Here is a 25,227-nt window from a genome sequence, read left to right as displayed (position 1 = left end):
ATTGGTTCTGGGTCTCCATGCACACCCTGATCCTTATAAGAAATTATGGGCAGCTATATGGAATGCCAAGGTCCCTAGTAAGGTTGCATTGCATTGCATGTGTGGAGATCTTGTGTTAATATATGTGTTAATATATGGTATATATTCTTTTTGAAATTAAATAAAAGGAGAGAAGAAATTTTTTATTTAAAAAAAAAAAACTTAGAAATGAAAAATATTAGAGGTAAATTTACCACAATACCTCATCTCAGTTATCCCGGTCGATCAATATGATGTTCCTAATAATTGTTTCAGACTTTCAGTGCTCATTTTTTTGCTAAAGTTTCAGGACTCAATCATTTTGGCATTAGTTTTTAGAACTATATATCAAAACACATGAAACATCACTTAGTCGAATCTTGTGTTTACACGAATTATGTACAAGCAATTGTTCGAGAAACATGAATTATGTACAAACAGGTAAATGACTATGTTGCCCTCGAACGCAATGAATAAAAACAGTGCTTGATTTAGGATATGCAGGTTTTGCTCTCGAGTTTACTGAATCCAATAAAGAAAACGCCTCTGATATTGTAGTGCGTTCGATTGAAGGCTGGCATCGATCTTCATCGTTAATACTGGTGGGGCAAGTAAGACAGGTTGGGTTTACGGAGTTTATATGCCATATAATTTGGGATTTTGTATTCTGGATTTGATGTGAGATTTCGAGGAGGAAAGATTAGGGACCTGGGTCTGGGTTTGTTTTGGATTTGTTCTACCATGATTTCTAATTTGTTTCATTTATTCTTTGTTAATGGTTTTAGTTGAAGAGATGACAAGCGTGGACAGAGCAAAAGTAGAGTCGGCGAATAAATCGTTCAAGAGATGGGGCAGGAGGCACCCGTTCATCCGGTACGGACTTCCGATGATCTCCCTCACCGTGTTCGGCGCCGTCGGCCTCGCCCATCTCATCCAAGGCAGCAAAGACATCGCCAAGTTCAAGGACGACCAGGAATGGGAGATCATCGAGACCCGCAAAGCTCTTTCCAGAACCGGACCTCTAAACGCCTACAACCCCAAGAAGATTTCACTCGACCAAGAGCTCAAGGTAACAAGTGTGCTTTTTCTGAATGGCCCCCCATTGCGGCTTTGTAGCTTTTGTGGTCTCATTTCGATTTTACAGGCTTTGCACGAGAAGGTGGACATTAACAACTACGATTACAAGAGGATTCCGCGCCCAAATGAAGATAAGTCACACTAGTTTGTGTTAGTGTCGGGTTTTTTTTTTGTAATAGTTGTGTTGGGTTTGTGTAACTGTAATGGCACTGATCTCAATGGATATCAGTTTTGACACCACGCTTGATGTTTGACGAGCTTTTTATCTCTGCTTTGCTTGTGTTTTTACCTTGTACTGTGAATTATGTGAATGCTGCAAGTGATATAATAATTGAAACAGCGGTCAGTACCAACTTGTAGATGGACCATAGTTGCAGAGAAAACAGAAGCTGTTGAATTTGACAAAGTCACAAAACCGGGGCAATGGGGAGCGACAAGGACCAAAAATGTTGAAACAGTGGTCCAGCTGCTGCTGACAACATTGTTTGGGGCTCCAAATAGTTACTGAAGTTGGAGTAAATTAGTTGCCTACCATGACCCCAATGTTTCAGTAGCATTCAATCAGTACTGGGTACTCAAAAAAGTTTAAATTTCAAGCTGGTGTCTCTAGTTTAGATATAGTGTTGCCTGTTGTAGGTGCACTTGTAGAAGGGGCGAACTTTCATTCCCATCGATTATTTGTATGCAAGTCCCTCGTGTTTTTAGGAATGCGCTTGTGTTTCCCGATTTTCATCTTTGCCTCTTCTTCTTAGCGTATACGCTGTGAAAGTACCAAATCTTTCAAATATCAGTCTGCAATGAGCTTATGGGGTTGACAGAAGAGACGAGAGAAGCGGAGCTTAACAAGAATAGGTGACGCATTTCTGTAACAATGTTTGGTTATGATTCGGTCAGTATTGCAAAAAGTGAATGTACCCTTAAATTTCTGGAGTATTGACAATAACTGGTATATCATCGAGCCCATTCTCTGGTTTGAAAGGGCAGAGATGGCATTCCATACATGACTGTTACATGTAAAGCATCCACACACAGATGGACTTCAAATTCCACCTACTCATGCATTGAAATGGCAAAACTTTGTCAAATGAATTGAGAGGAGGTACATTATACTTTAGGTGAAGAGCTCACCCAAACCATTCTGGCAATTACAAACTTTGTACCCATTTCTCTCAGAGAGAAACTTATGTACACCACCCCCACAACACAATAAACAAGACATAATCTTAATAAACCCTACCTAGTGTTCCTTTTCCCAATATACCCATTTCACCATGTCCTCTTTTTTCTTATTGATTTACATATACAAGGCAGGAGCAAAATCACAGCCAAAAAACCTCTCCTTATCTCTTTTTTTTTTATCTTCCCCACCCAAATAAAATTCAAAATCAAGAGAGGGATGAGTACTCAGCAATCCTATATGATTACCTCGGCTTCGGTTGTGAACATAATGGTCGGATATGCCTCTGAGCTGATGGACTGCCCAACAACATAGCCTGAGATCGAGTAAGCATCTCAACCATTGATGGGGTTTGATAGGACTGAACAAGGCTTGAACCGTCAGTGGAGTCACCTCTTGCTGTTGCTCTTTGCCATGAGTGTGAGCTCAGTCCTGAAAGAATGTATGCCCTACCAGATGCCTCGTATACATGCCTACTTGCCATCCTCTCTTGCATTTCCTTGAGCTCGGCATCCAATGCTACGCACAGGCGGTCATTAGATTTTGCTGACACGGTCTCTGACAATACCCTTCGACAATCTTCAAGGATTAAAGCTGCACCAGCTAAGTCTCCCCGCTCAGCGGCAGCTCGTGCCTGTGCCATTGCCTCAGCAGCGTGGAGCCTATTACGTTGCCTGTCCACTTCTATTGAGACTACTACTTGTCCAGCCACTGCAGGTCTCTCAATTCCAACTTCTTCACTCTCTAATGTTGCCATTTCTTTAGCTAAGGGATCCTTGTAAATGCATCTCACCTTGATCAATGATGTTAGATTGCTAGAAAACTCTGCTGGGACATTAACAGAAACTAGAAAATCCCTCTCTTCCTCAGCATATAGATCTCCAACATCAATAGACCCTTTACGTCCACCAACCATTACACGACTTGGGTAACTTCCTGCCTTTAGTGAACCAAGGCAGACATTCGTATTCACACACTCCACTTCCACCTGCAACTCTTGTACCACAACGCTCAAAAGACCCCCAATGCACTGTGCAAATGCATCCTGGATAACGGCTTCAGTCTCAATGAAAGAAAAGGTCCCTCCAGATATCTCTGAAATTGAATGCATCGATGATGCATCGTGATCTGCACCAAACCCAAATGCATGCACTGGAATCTGGAAGCCTGTGTTGTCACCACTGTGAATAGACAAAGGGAGGAGCAACTGATAATTTGGTTGAGCTTGGTTTGCCGCAGACCCACTGACAGTATAAGTGTCCTGACCATCAGACAACAGTATTATGCTGGCAACAGGATTCTTTCCCCTCCGATCTTCCAATATCTTGCCACCCTTTCTTAAGCCTTCGGCAATGTTGGTCCCCCCATTTGCAACCAAAGAGTTGACAGCTTGCAGAGCCTGCTGGCGTCCAGTGTCGGTCATTCGGCGGAGTGGAAAGAGGCGACGAGCTGTCGAAGAGAAGGCAATAACTGACAGCCTGTCATTGGAGCCAAGATTCTGTATTACAAAACCCATGGCCCGTTTCAGCAATGCAAGCTTAGTTCCTGCCATGCTACCACTGATGTCAAGCACTGTGACCAGGTCTACTGGAGCACGACGATTCTGAGAAAATTGTGGCAAGCTGGATTGATTTCTGCTAGGATTTTGTGTTGTAGTAGAAGCAGCCGCTTTCAGATTGACCAAAACCGTAAAGTTGTCAAAAGATTCGGATTTTGTAACAGCTGAAACCTCAGGGTATGTTTTTATTTCTATTGTTCTAAAAAAATTTTCATCTGCAGAATTTTTATTGGAAGAGCTTCTCTCAGCAGCCACAGTTTGGTGATCCAAGGATTCATCATCATTGAATATGCCTGGCTCAGCAGCAGGAAACAGTGGCACAATGTGCCTTTGGCTCAAGTCTCTTCGAGGAGGAGGTAGCCGGCGAACAACTGTCATCAAAGCATCATTTTGAGGCCAACCTACTGGACCAATAGGTGCCCTTCCAGGGGAAGGGTCCGCAGTGGGACCTTGCACAGGGATTTCCTTCCATTTTGCCCTACAAACTGGGCAGATTTGGTTGCCATGTTTTACATTTGATGCAATGCAGTGGAAATGAAAAGAATGTGAACATTCTGCAGTGAATAAAGCCTGGCCACCTCCTTGTTTCATTTTGGTCAAGCATATCGAGCAAGTCTGCTGAAAACATAAACAAGTGCAAGAGAGAAGTATAAGCAAACCAATTAACTATGTCAACCGGAACTTATCATTTTATCAATCTCTGGTGGACAATGTCACAAGGGATACCCTTTGATACAGGCTAGCCTAAACATTTACAATTAACACTGACAGACAAAGAAAAGACAACGGAAGTGATAACCTGATAGACCTACTTAGATGAAAAAAGTCAATGTTAGGTATCCAACACATAAGGGGTATTATGGGAAAGAAGCAAAAACTATGATGGAAATCAATATACAAAATTTGCTCAATTTAACCCCTTGAAAATGAAGAATAATAAATCAAAAGATCCTCCCCTAATTCAAGTTACTTGATGGTAATTTGAAGGGTATAAAAGAACAAATTGACTAACAAGAAACCATTAGTAAAGTAATTCTAAACTGGGTTCAAATGGTTTTTGAGAATCCAAGAGCCTGAGCTTTCAATCTGAATTCATTCAATAAAAGGGAAATCATAGGTTTTGCTTTATGATACAACTTTCCCCTTTACTTTTACACATTTGATGAAACTCAAAAGCCAGAAAGCTTGCAAATTAACAGTCAAAGAGATGAGGCCAGCAAGTGGCCAAGCAACCCACTTTGTTTTATCCTCTCTCTCTCTATGGGAAGAAGAAAAAGGAAAGGTAAACTCTTTAGTCTTCTTTTACCATCAAGGCAAACAATAATGGCGCTGATAGTGACTTGTGCATTAAACCCTCATTCTCAAACAGGAAAAACTAACATGACTAAATAATTCCCTATATGTACAAATCATTGCGCTCCCAAAATCTGCTAAAATCTGATATCACCAATCAAAGGCTAGATTTGTAAATTTTGAAGGCTATTAATCATAGACCATGGACCAATAAGTAGCTTAGCCTAGCTGAAGTTTAGCTCAAAATTATTACAACCCATCAATCATAAACACAGACAAGTACAGAATCCATTTCAATATTTGATAATGAGATGAAAACACAAACCTTGGAAGAAGATTTGCTCCCACTTCTAGAGAGCTTCAGGCCATAAGAGGACGGTGATGGTGTGGGGGGCCTGGATGAGCCCAAATTGGCTGGTGAAAGCAGAGCAGCATCAGACAATCTCTCTTCTGAGTCCAGCGAGGAAGGAGATGAGTCTTCTAGTGTTTTGGGCAGATACACACAGAGATTCAGACCCAGTGCCATCCTTGCCTTCCTCCATTTGCTTCCCATTTTTTTCTTTTTTTTGCAGTTCAAGATTTCAAGCTCAGAACCAAAACCCAGAACCCCAAAGACTATGACTTTGAGCCTCAAGCTCAATAAAATTTACAAGACAGCTAATAAAGACTGAAACTTCGACAAAACCCAGATCTCAAAGTGCTTATATTAAGTTGCTTTGGCTCTTTTCTCTAGAGAGAGAGAGAGAGAGAGAGAGAATGGGCTTTAAAGAAAAGTTGAAATGGGGAACACGAAAACCGAGAGACAGATTATTAATGGTGGTAACAACTTGGGTTTGGCTTTAAAATGTCAAAGGAGATGAGCTGAGTCCTCTTGTGGGTTTGAGACATGGAGGAGACCAGAACCAGTCACCTTGCCGTTCTTGGCCGTCATGGGAGAGAAAGAGAGAGCAAGATAGGTAGAGAGAGAGAGAGAGAGATGGGTTTTGGTTTGCTTGGTGTGTTTGAGAGGCTTGTGTGTGTTTTTGAGGATGTTGACCTTGGTTTATTATTGGGGGTAAAGTAGCAGAGGAGCTTGAGATTAGCTTAGCTGTTCAGAACGGTAAAAGGGCCATTGATAAAAGCACGTTTTGGTTGAATACAGAGGATAAAAGAAAAGTGCTTGCTTTGTATTATTATCTAAGAGATTTTCATTGAATACCATTTATGGAGGATCCTACTTTTCTCAGACCAAAAACAAAAAAAAAAGATCCTACTTTTCCAAGTTTTTCACTCCCTTTGAGTTTCCTTATAAACTGTATGACATCTGGAACATGAAGAAAATGTCCATAGTATTTGTATGACAATTCTCCAATGCCGCATTTTCTGACTGGTCTCTCTATGTCTCTCTCGATAATTTTATACCATGGAGGCACGGACTAGGTTGATTCAGTATTAATTGCAAGAAAAATCCGAGTAACTGCTAGTATTGGCAAATAGATGAATGTATTAAGAATCCAGAAAGCGACTGCAGACAGGGATGAACGCTAACTACAAGATTTGTCACAATGATCTGGTCTATGGTTGCCGTCTAACATTTTCTTTGGATATAAACCGTACCGCGTATCCCGCAATACAAATATATGACAACATATCTTATGGCATTACTTGCCAAAAAAATTCACGAGTTGTATAAGAAAATGAAGAAAAAAAAATGAATCGAGATAGGCTACATGTTCCTCTAAATAACTAAATGATGGATTTTCAAAGTTGGATTAAGAGATGCAATACAAATAAACGTAAAAGAATTCAAGAATTAGTAACTTTAACTTTTATATACAGTTCTAGAAAGTAAAAAAGTGTTGAAAGTTGAAACTCTATTTACAGCATGAACCCTTTGTAGTTTTCATCCTCATTGACATTCTTCATCATCATATCTACACGTATAAAGGGAATTAGCAATAGCATGTACGCAGTATATTATAGTGTCAGTGGCTGGTTGTCAAATCCCTCTTTCTTCGCTCTCTAACTCAACTGGGAACATATCTTTTTCACTTTGCCAAATAAACTAATACTCAAAACCATTGAGTGGATCATGCCATAATCCCATCTAGAGGCCCTGGATCATAATTTTTTTTCCTTTTGTTCATAATTTTTGTTTTTTCCTTTTGAAAAAACCCCATTAGAACATGAATGGTTAGGCCAATTGGAGCCCTAGTGCAGTAGTGCTTGTGCTATGCATCATCATCATCACCGTTCATCATGAAGAATCATTGTTGTCCATGCATGAGTCAAAATGGTGGCATTTTTCTAATGATGCAATCTGGGGTTTGATGAGTCTTTTCACAGCCAGATGATCATGATGATAAGTATGCCACACGTGCACATCATCATCACCAGCTCGTCAACCCTGTTGACATTAGGAGATCGTCTCATCACATGAGTTGGATTTCTCTTTTGTTTTGTTTTCTCTCTTGTGTTTGTTTTTCCTCTGCCTTTGCTGCTCCTATCATTTCTTTAAGTTTTTCATCTTTGACTTTTTAGGACCCATGAAATGGCAATAATTCATGAAAATGAAATATAACTAATTCAAATCAGCATCATGGCATGAAGATGAATATTCATTAATTTCTTTTCTTCTTTGTTGATTTTTTTCTACCCTTTGCACAATATAATTTCACAAGAAATTGTAAGAACAATCAATTAAAAAAAGTATTTATCTACCTGTTATCAAATAAGCAAATGATTTACCAATTAATTATTACTTTGGCTTTGTCATACTTTTATCATTAATGAAACCGCATAATACATGGGGGGGGGACATTATGCCTAAACCCCAAAAAATAATAAGCACCAAAAAATAATAAGCATTGAGAGAACATCCTGAGATAATAACAGGAGTCTCAGCTAAACATATGTATTCTAACAAGCACCAATTAGCGAAGAGTGCAATATTAGCTACTCTATTCGCTTTACATTTATGGCGACACACCGGAAAGATATTGCTCACGCGGAGCCATAATTTGCTATGACTTTCAGTTTTCCCACTATGTTGCCACCGAAAAAACAATCCGGTAGCACTGAGTTTCATCCTGCTACTGGGAGGTCGTGACCATTTGACGAAGCAAGGAACTCGCCACCTAGCCAGAGCAGACAAGGCACACAAGGTGCGCAGTCCGGGACAAAGCCCACGTCGCCCAACCACAATAGGTTAGGGACTTATTGCCGGCATAAAGCCACATCCTACAAACAAAGAACAATAAACGAAAACATGAAAATTAAAAACAAACCTAAGGCCCAATCTCAAAGCCCAGGCCCAATCGCTCCGAATGAATTGTCCAGCCCAGCATCCAACCCAAATCGCAGTGAGAAAGCCCACCACCCAGGCCCACTGTAGCATCAACACCAACGCCCCCTGCACAGCAACGCCGCCGCCTCCGCTGCACCACCTACACCGGCACACCACCATCGAGTCAAGGCCTTGATCGCCATCCCACCATCCTGCAACCAAACCATACCAAACCTCGGTTGAAAATCCCAACTGCAACTCGTCGAGATCGGGGCCAAAGCAAAAGGATGTCTATATCTCCGATGAAATTACTCTCTACGATGTCAAATTATGTTTGTGACAAAACTCCAATAGTGTCAATCTTGAGGCTAAGATCAACCGCTTCTTTGTCACTAATTTGTGATAACGTAAGACTTCTTGATTTAAACGAAACTCTCTAAATGAGCCTTAACGGTGCTCAAACTAGCAGTGTAACCTGTAGTCTAACGACTTTTCCAATCAACCTCTGTTCGTGTATTCTTCGTTCTCGCATTAATTCACATATTAGAGGGACTACAATAATTTATTTTTATCTTCCTCCATCTTTATCTCAATTATGCATTTCTTTTATTATAACAAGAAATAGAGAACAGAGAGAAGCTTTGAAGGACAAGGTAGGGTTGGCCATGTCTACGGATTATTATCTTGGACTTCAAAAAAACCATGTTTAACTTTCCTAGTAGTATAAACATATCGTAAACTAATTAACCTCCACCTAAATCGAAGTGCTTTTCAAATTTCCAAACCTTAATACGAGTATGATATGTACCAAATTTCCATTTTATAATGTTCCTCTTAGACCTAAACGATCTTGGTGTTCTCCATCTCTGTTTTAAATATCGTATTTATACTCGGTTTCGTGTGAAATTCAAATCTTCAATGCATACAAAACCTTGGTTGATGAACCAAACCATGCACAAACACCATCCTCAAACTTGGCATTTGCTTCAATTCAATATTGTTTTTATGGTCAAAAACTGGCACTTGGGACTTTTCAACAGAACCCTATATACTACTACAACCTCCATGACTTCACGAATCTAAATGACTAATATAAGTGGTCTATATATTTAGGCATTTGGGCATCCATGTGTTCTTCGAGAAAAACAAGTGCTTGAAAATTACAATCATGTTGCTAGCTGCTGCATGGTGCATGTGTTCTTCTTGGAAAGCTGCTGGTATCGGGTTGACTGAGTAGTTTGTCATGTTATGCTAGACCTTCTTTTAAAACTATAGGAGATTCAAAACTTTATCAGGAACATCTTGGCTCAATGAAAGTGTCCAAAGTTCTTTAAAATTAAAGAGGGGAAAGAAGGGTTATATTACATTGCATGCAACATGCTGGTGTTGGTAATAGGACCATTTTGTGAGGAATAAAGGAGTATAAAGAAGCTGATCTTCTCTACCACCACATAGTGTCGATCTATCTTTGTAATGGAGATATACAGTAGATAATATCTGACTATTGATGTCTTTTTCTTTCTTTTTTTTCTTCTAAAAAAAAAAAGACATCAATAGTCAGATATTATCTACTGTATATCATTAAGAATAAACAATGTCTAAATATTGTCATTAAGAATAAGCTTTAAATCTGAAAAGGTATAGATTTCAAAGATCATATTCTAGAAAAAAAAATAGACATTTTAACGTTGTTATGATATCTAAGTAAGCTGATACCATCAACAATATATTATTTATACTAAAAATCCTGAGATGGAAAAATCAAATAAGATTGCAGTAGAGTATTGTTATAGATGAAATTGAGTCAAATATTCCTGGCCATTAACTTTGGAATAGTATTGGCACTTACTGATATTTGTTCTCTATATATAAGCAAATGGGCAATTGGGGAAGTGGGATTGGGATTGGAAGTTTGAAAATGGGTTTTTGAGTGGTGAAAGAATAATGTTGTATCTCCATTATTTTAAACATTTGGTAATAGTCTACTGTGGCATCAAGAACCCTAAAGCCATATACACGACAGCTCAGCTGCTTGCTGAAATTGAGAGTGCACATTGAACTGTCCAAGCATCATATCCATTCTACCAAACACTAAATCCAAATCAAAGACTTAGCCGCAAGCGGAGCTTAGTGATCATTCTAATGAATTGAGGTAGTGGGAGTTCCCTATTCCCACTTTAGCACCCTCATATATCAGAAGACAATGCCTTTCAAAAGGAAAATGCTGTGGCTTTTTAGAGTGCAAAAAGTTATTCCTCTCCCCCACAAGAGAACATCAACAAGGAACCAAGAAAGTGACCCCTTTTCATTTCATACCCCTCCTTTTGAGAGCACACATGCCTCACACAACTCGCTCAGCCAGTGATGAGAAGCAGAGCGGGAAGAAAAAAGAACGAAGGGTTTTCCTAGCAATGAGTGGAGATCCATTAACAAAGAACGAAGGAATCCTCATGAAAAAAAAAAACAAAAATCCCTTTGTTGGGAGGGTATAGGATTCCCTTTACTACCTCTAAATTTGCCAGACTTTCTGGGGCAAGTCAACCAGAAAGCTGACCTTTATATACAGAATATAATTATAGTATGCCAAAGGGAATCCCTCCTCTTATTAATGTGCTCCCCACTTAAGAGGTGAAAGTGATTAAGGGCAATGAATATTTTGCATTTGGGACTACTCGATCAAAATCATGCATTATCTGATTATCTTGTATAAATTTCTAGCTCTAGTGCGGTGGTAAAACTTTCGCCGCCTCCTACATTAGCTAAGCGTTCGATTCTCGTTTTTCATTTTTATATGAAATAAAGTAACTAAATCATCTTAGTTTTACCCCACATAGTGTGGAATTAGGTTTTCTGACCCTACATATTGGTTCTCCCTTTCATGGAGCACATAATTTTGTGTCAAATAGAGTTTAGAGAATATTTATAACGCTACTTCAGTGGGAAGAAGATTATGTCACAGAGTAACACATATCATATGTCTTGAACAATAGATTATACAAAAGTTGGAAGAATCTTTTCCTATCAGGCAGAAATTCCAATTATTAGATACATGCTTCTCCTCTTATATAGCTAACTCTTTAGGATATTTCTCTCTTTTTTCTATGGAGTTTCAACCATGCATATCCACTACAGGGAACAAATAGCCAGTAAGCTTTCGTTAATTATGATGTCACATGTGTGATGATGATCATACAAGTCAAACCTAATCCATGCATCCACTAGGGGTCCATATGTTTAAGGCTTTAAGCTCATCTTTCATTCTGGGTCTGTGCTAGTTGCTATCTAACTTTTTCTTCCTTTTCTTTCAGTATATCGATGTCTGTGTATTTGCTTCTGTACATGTATGAGTAACTTGGGATCCAATAAAAAGAAGAGATTAGCTGTAACCTATTCCAGGAAAAGAAAAGTGGGTGCATCATTGAGTTGGGCTAGATTTGCTCTCCATGAGCTTCATCACGAAGTTTTAACTATGAACTTGCCAATGGTTTAACTCAAACTAGCCCCAACTTGGCCCTAATTCAATCACTAGGGCTCCTTCAAAAGCTTTGGAATTGGAATTGGATTTGAAAAGAGAATGCTTCCTGCCCAGCCAGAATGCCCCAAATTGCAAAACCAAGAAAATCATCCATTTGGCCTAAAAGTCTCCAATTCCACAGCAAGAAAGTTTATGATGAAAATGTAGATGATTCTTCTATGAACAACTAGTCTAAGATTGAAATGTCAAAACATGTATAATATTCAACAATCTCGCTTTGTATTTTCTCTTCCTCCTATTTCCTCATGTAAAATCCCCTGTAGCAACAATTAAAAAGATCAGTTGAAACTGACAATTGAGATCACTTGCCTCACCCCCATTTCTCAAGCCTTAGTCCAACTAAGCTCTACATGCAACTTTCCATTTTTGGAGTTAATTAAATGGTACTTGTGGTTGATCCGTCCATTGCATACCACATCAGTGAGATTAATTTCCACATATCCCAATGATTCCTACGCATAAGGAGATAGTGCAGAGTTCAAACATTATAAAATGGAGTAGATCAGTGGATCAGTAGGAAGAGAATAGTGATGATCACATTTGTACCTTTGCTCTGAAACTAAGGGCTCTGCTTTTGCTCAGGACCTCAATATGGATCTTCTCATTTAGTGGAGGTTCATCAAGCATAAATTGGTAATCTTCATTCCAACTTGGGTTTCGAGATTTTTTTATCACCTGCCAAAAAATAACTAGAAATTAAGACACCAGATAAACTTAACCTTGAGAGTGTTACAAAAGTTATTACTAGATAAACTGTAAGAAAGAATGATAAAGAAAGATCCAATTAAAATCTACTAACATCTGTTAGCAGATTTTCGTTCAGCTGAAGTTGAACAGTGCAAAAATAAAAATTATTTTAAGCCTTTTCATTACTTCGAGTCATTAACTTAAAGTCATCAGCTTTCGAGACATCGACATTTAAAGAAAGCCTAAAATTTCAAGAAACTGAAGTACTTAGGCTATGGAAGATCACCAAGTAGGTATGGTTTTACTGCAGTATATAGTCTATATCTCAGACAAATTGCAACTGAAAGAATCTCGCTAGTTTTGCGTTCTTCGAATATGTGGCAAAGCTGTTTACTTTTGACTTTAATTTGGATAAGTTTGTATTGTGAACTTCACATAATGAAAAGAGCTGGATAAATATTATAGGGAAAATTCACCTTTGTTTTCTTTTCATCTCCTTTAAAGCAAAGCACAGCATAAGGATTGTTGTGATGCTCCCCTTCTACTTCCTCAGCTCCCACGATCATCACTGATAGGAAACCCGCTTCATCCAGGGTTTTGCCACTATCTGATGACTTGCTAATTCCACTTTCAGTTCTCCCATATCCACCATCAGGTCCATTCAATGTAAGGCTATCTGATTTTAAAGGAACATAAGTCAGCTCCACCACAAGTTGTCCTCTATGCTTCTTGTTTTGAGGATCGTTAAGATTTGTGTTCTTGACCAGATCCAGCACAAATTCCTTTGTCTCTCCAGGTGTTAGCACTTGTAAGGGAATTAGCTGCATTCCCAATCTGTCATGTCTGCCAACCTGTGAAGAACACAGAAAAGAAGATCCACCTCAATTTAAACCTTGTCTACAAATGCCAAAAATTACTAACTCTTCTACAGCTTACCACAGGGAGAAAAATTAAGAACTCATGGAGACAAAGAATGAGTACTAGTGACTTATAAGGATTCACCGTTACAGAGCAGAATGGTAAAAAAAATTCATGTATATAGGCGACAAGAAGTTCTGCTGAACTTTCCTACGTTGGCATGCATGATTTTTCTAAAATTATGAGAACTAGCATGTTGAACTTCTATTGACATTAAGAATTACAGTTCCTTGATTTGTGAGAAATAGCTATGCTTCAGACTAAGAAGGATGTAGATTCTAGAACAAATACCAACCTAAGACCAAAGGAACAAAGGCAGTTTGAAAAAGGACATACTATCACATCATTGACAAATATCAAAATTCTTTTTTCTTTTTTTTCAACTACAAATTTCAAATTCCTTAACACTAAGAAAATGAGGCTTAAATTGTAGGAAATAAAGAAAGAGGAAAAAAAAAAAGGATTTTGAGTATCACAATTTGATTATTTAGTTCTAAGAAAAAAGTGAGGGGAAACCTTGTCCCAATCATAGACTTGTAACTCAAGTCCTTGAGTATGGGGGTCTTTCACAATAAGCTTGAACTTCTCATTCCACTCGGGATTCAAAGATTTCATCTTAATAGTGGTTTTCTTTGCTGGCAACCTATCTTCGGTGAGGCTTAGTTTGACGTAAGGATCCGAAGTTCCAAGGAAGTCCATTCTCAAAAGTTTCAGCGCTCGAACAACCTTTACTTGAAGTATCCCAACAGGCTTCTTTATAGCCGCTCTACAGGAAGTTTCAAAAGGGAAAATTAATTTTATAAAGTAATATTTCAAAGAAGAGTACTACAAATGAGTCTTCTCTATTCATCTGTACGACAGCTCCACATCTCTTCCTCATTCAAGATGATTGTTTCATGCCTCAATGAAATGTAAAGTAGGTGAAAATATAGGTATTTCAAGTATACATCTCATAATTACTCACGTTGAAGCATCAAGAATAGGGATATCAAGTGTTTGAGGCCAGAGGTAGAGGCTGGCGACTTGTCTTTTGATGGTCTCCTGCAAAGCACCAAGAATAGTGAGCATATATCATCTAACAATTATCCAAATTCAGATAATTTATAGACTGAAACCAAAAGCCTACCCAAAAAAAGAATTACTGGTGTAGCACCTGAATATACAGATAGAGGCCTGGAATGGACAAGATGTCCCCTCCCAATATGTTCATCCCAAAATCTACATGTGGCTGCAACAAGATCACAGAATACCACCTTATCAATGTCACATAAACTGAGAAGGAAAAAAAAATGTGAAAAGAAAACTATGCTTCTATAGACCTTTTCCAATAAAGAAACCACAATGTTTGCGAAACATGGAAAAGTTGGCACAAGAGGCTTCAGAGTTATCCGCGGTGCTGCAAATACTTGCAAATCCACTAACTGAAGAAAGAGCACAATCAGTGTTCTGGATATAATGGATGAACATTGCAGGACATATATAAACTTAGTCTTCTCTTTGAAAATGTCCTTAGTCTCTCACCTGGATTTTAATTCTTAGAGACAACAGCTTTACCACCAGAACTATGTTGGGGTTGCCAGCCCACCTAAAAGCCGGTTCCATGACTAGTTCTTTCTCATTAGTCTCGCAAACTTTCAGACCTGAAAGATTCAAAAGGTAACCAGAAAATATGAGAGAAATGAGGGTTGATGCATGGTATACCCTATTCAAAACGGTTTTTCTTGTGACTATGACTTTGACATGCTATGCTCAAATAATTGTATAACCATTACTGATGTGGAGATGAACATACCAAAATGTGCATAGGAAGTAATAGATAGAGCAGCACATACTGCAACATGCTTGTTGCTTATGTCTTAAAATTTAAGCATATTGAGAGGGCAAACAAATTGCATATGAAATTTAAATAATCTTAGATTACAAAGTTTCAGAATAGGTTTTTCCCCCAAAAAGTAATAAGTAAAGTCATTTATGTTATTAAAGTGAGTACACTAACCATATATTATGGGTGGCAGAGTTCCAAGACTCAGTTCGTCGAATTCAATTGCCTCAATGTGATACTTCCCAACGTACTCTGAAAAGATAGGTTGTGCCATGCTTCTTATTGTTGAGCAAATTCCCTGCACAGCAAATAAAATGAGTCCCACATACCCTTCTTTTTTTCTAAATAAAATGAAACTACATTATCACCTTGTCAAGGTAAGGCCACATATCCAAGACAAACTTGTTTAGCCAGTCTACCTACACAAGGAAGAGCATAAGGAGTACTGAGATATTCTTAGCAGCAGTTAGAGAAGGAAAGAGCAAAAGTTCAATGTAAAAGGATAGGATGGCGATACTAACTCGATCGTAATCAGGGCATTTTATCCACAATGGAATTTCATTTAGAATATCTTCCAAGTTACTTTTCTCCAGTTCATGTAGTGGCCTGATTACTGGGTCCTGCAACACAAGTATTTTAAGCACTACACAAATTAAGACCAAAACATTTCTGCTAATTTCTTCAGAGTACTTTTCCTAGCAGAGTTTAATATTGTACTCTAACCAATCTACTCACAGTAAAAAAGAGACAGCTAAATAAATAAATAAATGAAAACGTCACCAGATTCTACTCAAATCCCAGAAAAAAAGAGTACTAAACCGCATGTGATCCTCTTGAAGTTCAAACATATAGGACTGTTGTGGTTCAATTAACACCATGAATTGGACAATGATTTCATCATTCAAGCTTAAACACATTAAAAAGTCAATGACAATTCCCATATTACAAAATTGGTTGCAAACAAAGAACTCAAATACAAGACTAGAATTACAATTAAAGAACCAAAATTCCTCATACCCATATGAGATGCAGATGATACCAAACACCATTGATACCCACTTCAGCACATATCAAGAAAAAAAACACAGGATCCAAGATTCAAGACTTGATCTTTGCATAAAATTCTTGCATGCATAATCTCAGAAACCCAGTAATGAAATGCTGCAAGTCATTTACAGAGCTTACCTTCACTTTTTTGGGCTCTGAATAGATGAAAAGGTAGAAACCCACCACCAGTCCAATCAAACTTCCAATGCCAAAACCCAAAACCCCCAATATAGTACCCAAAAACCCCATCTTTCTGATCCAACAAACACTACTGCTGTCTCAGAAAGATGCAAAATTTTCATGTAAATTTGAGAGGGGCCCTCAGGAAAATGGGTTTTCAGTGAAAAAGATTTAACTTGGGGAGGTATGAAAAGGGTTGCAGTAGTAAGAGCGCCAAAGAACAAAAACAGGGTTTGCGTTTGGTTGGCTTCAAAATTGGCTTTGGCTCTGCCTTTGCCTCGAAGGAAGCTTTGTAGTTTTGCTCAGGCTCACATGTCACTACGTGTACATTACAGTCTTAGACAGAACGTTCTAAATGTCCAAAATGACATTGTCACCCTTTTTCTTTGTGTAGTAGCCAATTCAAAGGTTTGCTTTGAAATTTCACTTGACAAAACAGGCTTTTTGTTTTTTTTTATTCAAAAAACCAAGGAGGTTGGCTTTGAAAATGAAATACCCAATAACAAAATTCAATTTTATTTATTGAGTTGGGGTGTGTCTTAATAAATAATGAAAGGGGCAATAAGAGAAGGGATCCCTTTGCAATAATTATGCAGATATATTGCAATTTCATGTTTTATTAATGAAATGTAATAGGTAAAATATCTTGGATATTTATTGTGTTCTAATCTTAATTTGTTTTTCCATATAGTACATTGTTGCTCGCTTTAGTTTTCAATAAATCAAATGGACATAAAGAGAACTAACAACAAGACTCTTGATATTATTTCTGCATGTTCTCTAGATGCTTAGTGTAATCAGAGATTTAGGCTTAATGTCCCCCCTTATACTTGATAGTTTCATTAATCAAGGTTTGAAGGTAACCACACCATCCCTTTATCCCAAAAAAAAAAAAGAGCTACCAACTAGTTTTCAGTTTATTAGTAAGATATTTTTCTCTAACAATATATCACACAATTTCGACTCCTTACTCTCTCATTGATCAGAAAAAGAAGAAGTTATGTTTGCTTTAACATGAAGCAACATTGGTGAGCTGTGGTTTGTTAATTATTGGTAAAATCAACATTGTGAAAGTCACAAAATTTGAATCTCACTGAGATCTAAAGATGGGTGAAGTGAGGATAAAAATTGTCATTTCTTCTAATAGTTCACAATTAGTTTCTATTAATCTTGAGGCATCTTGTAAACCTTCTTTTGAGTGTTTCAGTTGGTTTGCGTTAGTGTAAAACGAAGACCAGCAACAGCATTTGTGCTGGACTTCATTATATCGACATATTTGATTATCCCTTTTGCACACTTGATAGTGGGGCAAATAATATCTTAAGACAAGCGTTGCTACAACGTGCCTTAGAAGCATAAATTCTCTCATAATCCATACCCACAAATTTATTCTAACATATATTAGTAATCATTATATTAGTCATCACTTGAAACATAATGGGATATGTCTATGTTCACTTCATTATTGTCAAATTTTATCTTATCTACTTCCTGTTATGACATTAGTCATCCTCACTTAGATAATTTTTTGGCTATCAGTCTAGTTGTAAATTTCTTTCTTTTGAATATCCCTCCTCAATGTCAAGTCATGTAGATACTTCCTTTTTTTTTTTAATATTTAAATTGATACTTGTAAATTGTAATCAAACAGAACATTAAATTGATTATTGATTGAGGTGAAGTTGCGTTTGATGGGATATGATTGGCTTAATTTATTCGACACGTCTAAAGAACCTTCTCCTCAACAATGTCAACATAAGCAAATTTGGACATCAAAATAAATATAGAGGAAACAAAACAAAAAAGGTCAAGAAAGGGTTTTCCAGTCATTGTATTTTGTAAAGCTCTCAAAAGAGGTCAAAAAAGGGCACAAGTCATTTCCACTTGTAAAGCTGTCACCTTTCCAAGCATCATCTTTGGCCTTTCTGCATGGACAAAGAAATTCATTATAATATTTTTGACCTTATTAGCAATTCTTGCTTTAATTAATTAGTACATAATTTTATAACCTGTATATATTGTTTACAATATTCATTGATGCTCATGGGTTTGAAAGTATTTTTACTTTGGCCAACCAATATGCGAGCAGATGTCGACCAGAACAAGAAGAACATAGAAAAATATGACCGTACATAAACATTCGTCAAAACAAATCCCAATGTCAAGAAGATGATTTACCGTCTTAGTTGAAGATTGGTATGGTTTACCAACTAAGTCGGTGTCTTGATTCTTCTGTATCACTATTTCCTAAAGTTTCAAATTAGTTGAGGTTGACATGAATTTGACCTCGTCAAAGTTCAATCACCCACCATAAGAAAAACTAGTTGGTCTCTTGTTACAAAATGAAAAATTTAAAGCTCCAAACAAACCATTTGGTCTAATGACATAACTAGTAGTGAAATTTTGGATAGTAATGAGAATGCAGTTAAATTGATATATATATATATATATATAACAATGAAATCCCCATTTGTATTAATAATATTAAATATTTTTGTTTGCAAAAAATGAAAGCTCGTATATCTCTAGACTCATATACATGATATAAGACCATAAATTTGCAGCTTCAGTGTCATTAGCATATGTTTTTGTGGAACTGGTATATCTCTAGACGCATTGGCATGTACAATGTAATGGAACTTGAGACAAAAAGAATCCTTCACAGCTTGTAGAGGACCTGTATTTGCTACCTCACTATAAATTGAAGCGTATAATGCCAACTCCAGGAGAGTATAGTACGGAATGTACTTTAATCATTCACAGAGACAACAATGTTCTCCTCTAGTTCAATTTCTAGGTTTCATTCCTCATATCGTCTTCCAGCTGATCTCAACATGTATAACTCCATTCTTCGAATCGATCAAGTGATATTTCTGGTTGATCCGGCCGTTGTGTACAACATCTGCAAGAGTAATCTCCACATATCCCAACGACTCCTACACAGCGAAAGATGATGACGAGCTGTTAAATTTTGTGCTGCAAATAGTATAGGCTACCAGAGTACCAGTACATATATAACAATCATATGTGGAAGCATCAGTGCTTGAACTCACAACCTTAAATCGAAAACCAATTCCTGTTCGCTTGCTGAGGACCTCAATGTGAATTATCTCATGTAAAGGAGGCTCCTCGAGCATGAACTGGAATTCTTCATCCCATCTTGGATCACGAGTTTTTCGAATCATCTGATCGAAGAAACCAAATTTTACATTAATATGAGACCTAAGTAACAAAGAATGGATGAGTTAATATCTTTGAAACCCAAATTTTACCGTTGTTTTCTTCGTTTCTCCTCTAAAGAGGATCATAGCATAAGGATTGTTGTGACATTTGCCTTCCACATCCTCAGCTCCTTGGATCGTAACTGATAGTAAACCAGCTCCACCTAGAGTACTCCCATTACTTCCATCATCCGATGACAATGACACTTCGTTGATTCCATTTTCGTTAGTAGTTCCATTTTCCTTTGGCTCAGAAAAATCCAAAGGTCCACTAAACCTTCCCCTTTCCTCTTTGAAAGGCACAAACTTGAGCTCAACCACCAGTTGCCCTCTTTGCTTCTTGCTTTGAAAACAAGTAGTATCCTTACTACTGTCCCTGAGCAAATCAAGTTTGAACTCCTTCATCTCGAAAGGTGTAAGCGTTTTGAGAGGAACCAACTGCCTGCCTATCCTATCATGTGCACCAACCTTATCCCAATCAAAGACTTGTAACTGAAGAAACTGGGAATTGGGATCCTTCACAATAAGCTTGAACTTCTCATTCCACTCGGGGTTCAAATTTTTTTTCTTGATACTTGTTTTCTTAGCTGGTAATCCATCTGCAGTCAAGCTGAGTTTGACATAGGGATCAGATGATCCTAGGATATCCTTCTTTAAGAGTTTAACCGCTTGAACAACATTTACATGTAGTATTCCCACTGGCTTCTTTACAGCCACTCTGTATCAACAAAAAGCAAATTATAAAATTTAAGTTGGAGAAAATAACTGAAGCAGAAATTTGATTAACACGAATTAACTCACGTTGAAACATCAAGAATAGGAATTTCAAGAGTTTGAGGCCAGAGGTAGAGGTCTGCAACTTGCTTTTTAATAGTTTCCTGCAGACAATATGTTTCATGGTCAAATCAGATCTGACCTACCATCCAAAAATCAGATGATTTAGATAAAACCCTAACTCCACTATAAAAGTATTATTGGGGAAGCACCTGAACAAAATGGTAGAGGCCAGGTATAGACATGATATCACCGCCCAATATTCTCATTCCAAAATCTACATGAGGCTGTAGATAGTTCAGAGTAGCTCAGAAAGAAAGTGATCTTATTTACTATTCGACCTTTATGAAGCACGAAAGAAATACACCAGAACTAGTGTCTCTGCTTACCTTCTCCATCAATGACACCACTATGTTAGCAAAACATGGGAAGGCAGGCACAAGAGGTGTCAAAGTTATCCTTGGGGCCAAAAATATTTGTAGATCCTCTAACTGAAAATGAAGTTTAATCAATTTTCGGAAACCATATGTATACACATGAAAGAAAATTTAACTCTTCATTCTTTCTTAAGGAATGATACTCTTACCTGCAATGTAATTGGTATAGACAAAATTTTTATGACTACAACTATGTTGGGATTGCCAGCCCATTTTACTGATGGCTCCATGATTAATTCCCTCTCATTAGTCTCATACACTTTAAGACCTGAAAAGATGTAAATAAATGATAAGATCACAAGGACTAGTGAATTAGATGATGCTTGTTCAGATGAACTCACCATTAAGAACAGGAGGAACGGTTCCCATGCTTAGTCTCTCAAATGCAATTGATTTAATCTTAAACTTCCCAATGTACTCGGCAAATATAGGTTCAGCCGTGCTTCTTATCATACCCGTAATTTCCTGTACATTATGGAGAGCTCATATGTCAAACTTGGAATAATAAAAACAAACAAAAAGATGAATCACAATGACTAGAATCTCGATCACCTTATCAAGGTAAGGCCATAAATCTGAAATGAATTTGTTCATCCAGTCCACCTGCACATTTACAAATGAAACCAATGCAGATTTGAATTATGATCGAGTATACTTACGTGCAGCAAGAGGGTAAAATCGAGTGAGCATTAAGAAGATTGAAAGGCCAAACTAACTGTATGATAATTTGGGTTCTTCACCCACAATGGAATTTCTGGAAGAAGGTCTTGCAAAGCAGTTTTATCTAACTCATGAAGTGGCTTGATTACTGGATCCTGCACCCATAGTGTCAAGTTACTAAAAATTATGCAGATATAGCTAGGCATCAACTAATTTTGTTCTGTGTCCATTTTACTTTTTGGTATAGAGATTTCACCACTACACATGGCATTGAATTTGATTGGCATCGATCCATTTAATGAAGTCAGAAAATGACCTTGATCATAATTCCAAGAAATTAAAAAATGGAGCCATTCTACCATCTTTTGCATAGTGTTTGAAGTTTAGCTTGTTCTCAATTTTCAGACATCCCCAAACATTACAAGATTGAAAATCTTGAGAACTGAAGCCTGATCAACTTTGAATTGCATTATAAGATTTCATTATTATATTATAAGACTGGCTTCATGTAAACAATGCATAAGAAACTCAAAGTTCTGAATTGCAGGCATCATAGAATGTATAAGCACGAATGCATGATCAGTATAAACTGTGAAGCGCATGTCTAGAATATAACCAGCTAAACTCAGTTCTTGGATACAAGTCTAAACCTCAATGTTAAGACCAATTTGACAATAATTGCCTATAAAGCCTAAACATTTCACCATTGCCAACCGGTTCTTGGAAATATGGCTTCAATCAATACATTCTCAGATCATCAAACATGAACAAGAACACATAATGAATTTTACCTCTACTTCTTTGGGCTTTGAATATATAAAATAGTAAAACCCCACCAAGAGTCCAAGAGGAATTCCAATTCCAAGTCCAAGGATTTCCAACAAGCTGCTCAGAAATCCCATCTTTCTTCTTCTAAAACCTCCCAAGAAACTGAAACTCAGATAGTGTAAGCATGCATTGAAAAAGGACTAACAAGGACAAAAAGTGATGAATGAAGGTAGTTCTAATTTCCTGCAAATAGAGATTTGGCCAGCGATGGATTCTAAGGGAGAATGTATAGTAATTAAGATACGTTAGGAATTAAGGTCCCCCTCACATCAAATAAAAACCGCCAAAAAAAGAGAACACGTTTCTGAACAACTAGTTCGAAACAACCTTAAATTCTAGCATAGACATTGTCCCTGTTAAACTCTGTTTCTTATGAAATTAAGTCACAGATTTTAAAAACTCTTGGGGGTCTAGAACGGGGGTTTTATAGTTCAAGCTGGAAAAGATCTGGACCGTTGGTGTATATGAATTGGGTAAAAACGCCACGCAGGAGAAACCTCATAGTATGAACGACCACGGACAATTACATAATTTATATTTTCGGGTTTAATTACAGAGGTTTGTGGGTTGTTATGAAGCTGTCAAATGTCCAATGCAATGGATAATTATACATTTATATATGTTGATTCATCATCTAAATGACTCTTGAGTCAAGAACAAGTGAATATAGCCATATTCGTTCCAAATTTTGGCGTATGTTATTTGATCCAACTCTGGATTTGTCATTCCTCACTTCAAAGTTTCAATCTCATTATATTTTGAGCTACTATTATTGTAAAATAGTATGCATACACGAAACAACATCGAGAAACAAAATAACATTGCTCTTTATGTTAATAGTTGGCCGGAAAACTCTATGCACTATTTTTTTTCACCCTGTCTTTATCATGATTACTTAGTCTTTTACTTTTTCTCGCTTTAGCTATGCCAAACAAGAGAAAGGACGATGCATGTTTTCCAATGCCAAAGAGCCAGCTTTGCTCTTAGCTTATTAAAATAAAGAATGAAGTGAGGCCTTGAAGTGTTGTATTTTGTGCTTTAATCGTTTGAAAATAGGTGTTCCAAATTGACAATCTTCTTTGCTTGCAAATGAGAGTGGCCAACTTTATATCCATAATTGGTTGGCAAGCCTTTGAAGTTTAGACTTGATTGGAGTGTCTTGGCATATGCATATGCTTTGAGAAGGTCGCAAAGATTTTGTCCAAAAATACGACGGATGAGTACAAACTTCAATAAATAAAAAATTAAAAATAGAAGGCGTAATTCCTTTTGTGTAATTTTGTACCAAAATAACCCAAGCGCCTAAGCTCTTGATTAATTCTTTTTTCTAGGTTTTGCTGGTTTAAGATTTTTAGCACTTTCCACCAAATTTCATGACTTAGATTTGAGGAGATGACTATTAGTATTATTTTACATACTTTCGGATCGCCATTTTACATAGATAAGAAAGTATGTTGAGTAAAATATGTAGTGTTTTAATCATCGACTTATGATTTAAAAAAGAAAAATGTGCGATCAACATGCAAAATTATCATATTGTTTTTCTGTTAAGCTATGATCACTTGATCCTGTAATTAGAATCTTTGAAAATAAAAACACAAATGGTTGGTCTTAGCAGCTCTATGAGTGGAGTGTATGAGAAACCCAATCCAGCTCCAAGTCCAACTCCTATGGGCCTAAATAAGTTATAGAACCCTTAGCAAAATCACTAAACATGTTTTTGGGTCAAAAGGTATTTGGGCTTTGTCTTTTTTTCTCTCTCCTTCTTCTTCTTTTTACTATCTCTTCATCACACATTCAATTATTCTTGATCCAAAAGGGATAAGTTCTTCTTGACCGAAGGTATAGTCATATACATTTTTTTTATATACATTATGAGATAATGCAAACAATCTTAAGCATCTACTTAATTTCATCCTTGAATTTTGTACCTAAGAAGAAATAAAGAAACTTGTGTAACTTGTGAGCTCCTCTGTGACAGCTGATTTGGGGCGTCAAGCACCCACCCGCAATCTCGAAAAAAAGGGGGCCATCACAACCGGGAAGCCACCGCCCATCTCTCTATTTAACTTTATTAATAAAATAAAAAAGGAAGAAGAAATAAAGAAACTTGTGTAACTTGAATTTTGTGTTTTATACCCCAAGTGTATTGAAGTTTTTATGTACATTGGCTTTTGATTTAAAATGCAATCAACTGGTTTATCAAAACAACCATGCCTAGTACATTTACTTCCAATTAATATAATTGCTACTCAGGGCATAAGCTTAATTATAATGTATATCAACTCTTGTTCATGAGCTTCGTGGGAATGAGGCAAGAATCCTAGATATTTGCTAAAGGAGTGTGCATTATTACCAAATTTAGTGAGTTCTAGGGGTGGAAGTTCCCCAATTCCTTCCACAACCCTATTGACTTGTCGAAGTGTTCCTATAAGATTCACAGATGTACAACTATTTATTTACTATAACCGTGTGCTAGGTGAGTTAGGTTAGTACAATTTCCTTCCTTCTAGTGCAAAGTGCTTTCCTTTGTCAATGAGTTTGTTGTAGCAATCTCAATTTTGTCATTTAATGCGTAATTTTTGTCAAGGGTATGTTCCTAACTGAGATACTAGATTTAAGGGTCTTTGTTCGATGTATGTACGTATTACTCTGGTTATTAGCTTAATTTTATTATAAATGTAACGCTAAAAAAAACACCATTCTAGCACACCTATCTTTTATAATTAT

General features: G+C 37.2%; 4 protein-coding genes across 8 annotated transcripts; 1 reads left to right on the top strand and 3 right to left on the bottom strand.

Moving 5' to 3' along the window:
• The first annotated feature begins 610 nt into the window (after nucleotides 1–610).
• LOC112182370 lies at nucleotides 611–1,364 on the top strand. Its single transcript, XM_024320855.2, has 3 exons — nucleotides 611–629; nucleotides 804–1,087; nucleotides 1,163–1,364. Exons 2-3 carry the CDS (start codon nucleotides 812–814, stop codon nucleotides 1,238–1,240), a joined length of 354 nt encoding a protein of 117 aa, XP_024176623.2. The 5' UTR covers nucleotides 611–629; nucleotides 804–811; the 3' UTR covers nucleotides 1,241–1,364.
• Nucleotides 1,365–2,130: 766 nt separating this feature from the next.
• LOC112182369 (E3 ubiquitin-protein ligase WAV3) lies at nucleotides 2,131–6,248 on the bottom strand. Of its 2 annotated transcripts, none has more exons than XM_024320854.2 (2): nucleotides 5,449–6,248; nucleotides 2,131–4,445 (listed from the first exon to the last, which is right to left on the bottom strand). In XM_024320854.2, exons 1-2 carry the CDS (start codon nucleotides 5,674–5,676, stop codon nucleotides 2,517–2,519), a joined length of 2,157 nt encoding a protein of 718 aa, XP_024176622.1. In that variant the 5' UTR covers nucleotides 5,677–6,248; the 3' UTR covers nucleotides 2,131–2,516. The 2 variants fall into 2 exon arrangements, with proteins under 2 accessions (XP_024176622.1, XP_024176621.1); XM_024320853.2 differs by having other exon boundaries at nucleotides 2,131–4,448; nucleotides 5,449–6,244.
• Nucleotides 6,249–12,036: 5,788 nt separating this feature from the next.
• On the bottom strand, nucleotides 12,037–16,904 carry LOC112197214 (synaptotagmin-3). 2 transcript variants are annotated; one of them, XM_024337820.2, is made up of 12 exons: nucleotides 16,536–16,904; nucleotides 15,872–15,970; nucleotides 15,719–15,769; nucleotides 15,525–15,648; nucleotides 15,050–15,168; nucleotides 14,848–14,949; nucleotides 14,682–14,756; nucleotides 14,493–14,569; nucleotides 14,045–14,294; nucleotides 13,087–13,461; nucleotides 12,470–12,598; nucleotides 12,037–12,375 (listed from the first exon to the last, which is right to left on the bottom strand). In XM_024337820.2, the coding sequence occupies exons 1-12, from the start codon at nucleotides 16,644–16,646 to the stop codon at nucleotides 12,247–12,249; spliced, it is 1,641 nt and encodes a 546-aa protein (XP_024193588.1). In that variant the 5' UTR covers nucleotides 16,647–16,904; the 3' UTR covers nucleotides 12,037–12,246. The 2 variants fall into 2 exon arrangements, with proteins under 2 accessions (XP_024193588.1, XP_040369556.1); XM_040513622.1 differs by lacking the exon at nucleotides 16,536–16,904 and adding an exon at nucleotides 16,368–16,386 and having other exon boundaries at nucleotides 15,872–15,993.
• Nucleotides 16,905–19,342: 2,438 nt separating this feature from the next.
• LOC112182186 (synaptotagmin-3) lies at nucleotides 19,343–22,874 on the bottom strand. 3 transcript variants are annotated; one of them, XM_024320635.2, is made up of 11 exons: nucleotides 22,461–22,874; nucleotides 21,726–21,824; nucleotides 21,562–21,612; nucleotides 21,351–21,474; nucleotides 21,159–21,277; nucleotides 20,962–21,063; nucleotides 20,785–20,859; nucleotides 20,600–20,676; nucleotides 19,850–20,516; nucleotides 19,634–19,762; nucleotides 19,343–19,513 (listed from the first exon to the last, which is right to left on the bottom strand). In XM_024320635.2, exons 1-11 carry the CDS (start codon nucleotides 22,569–22,571, stop codon nucleotides 19,385–19,387), a joined length of 1,683 nt encoding a protein of 560 aa, XP_024176403.1. In that variant the 5' UTR covers nucleotides 22,572–22,874; the 3' UTR covers nucleotides 19,343–19,384. The 3 variants fall into 3 exon arrangements, with proteins under 3 accessions (XP_024176403.1, XP_040368777.1, XP_024176405.1); XM_040512843.1 differs by lacking the exon at nucleotides 19,634–19,762; XM_024320637.2 differs by lacking the exon at nucleotides 22,461–22,874 and having other exon boundaries at nucleotides 21,754–21,824.
• Between the last annotated feature and the right edge of the window lie 2,353 nt (nucleotides 22,875–25,227).

Source organism: Rosa chinensis, chromosome 1, assembly GCF_002994745.2.
Source record: "Rosa chinensis cultivar Old Blush chromosome 1, RchiOBHm-V2, whole genome shotgun sequence".
Lineage (NCBI taxonomy): Eukaryota > Viridiplantae > Streptophyta > Magnoliopsida > Rosales > Rosaceae > Rosa > Rosa chinensis.
This window is presented reverse-complemented; position numbering and strand designations above follow the sequence as displayed.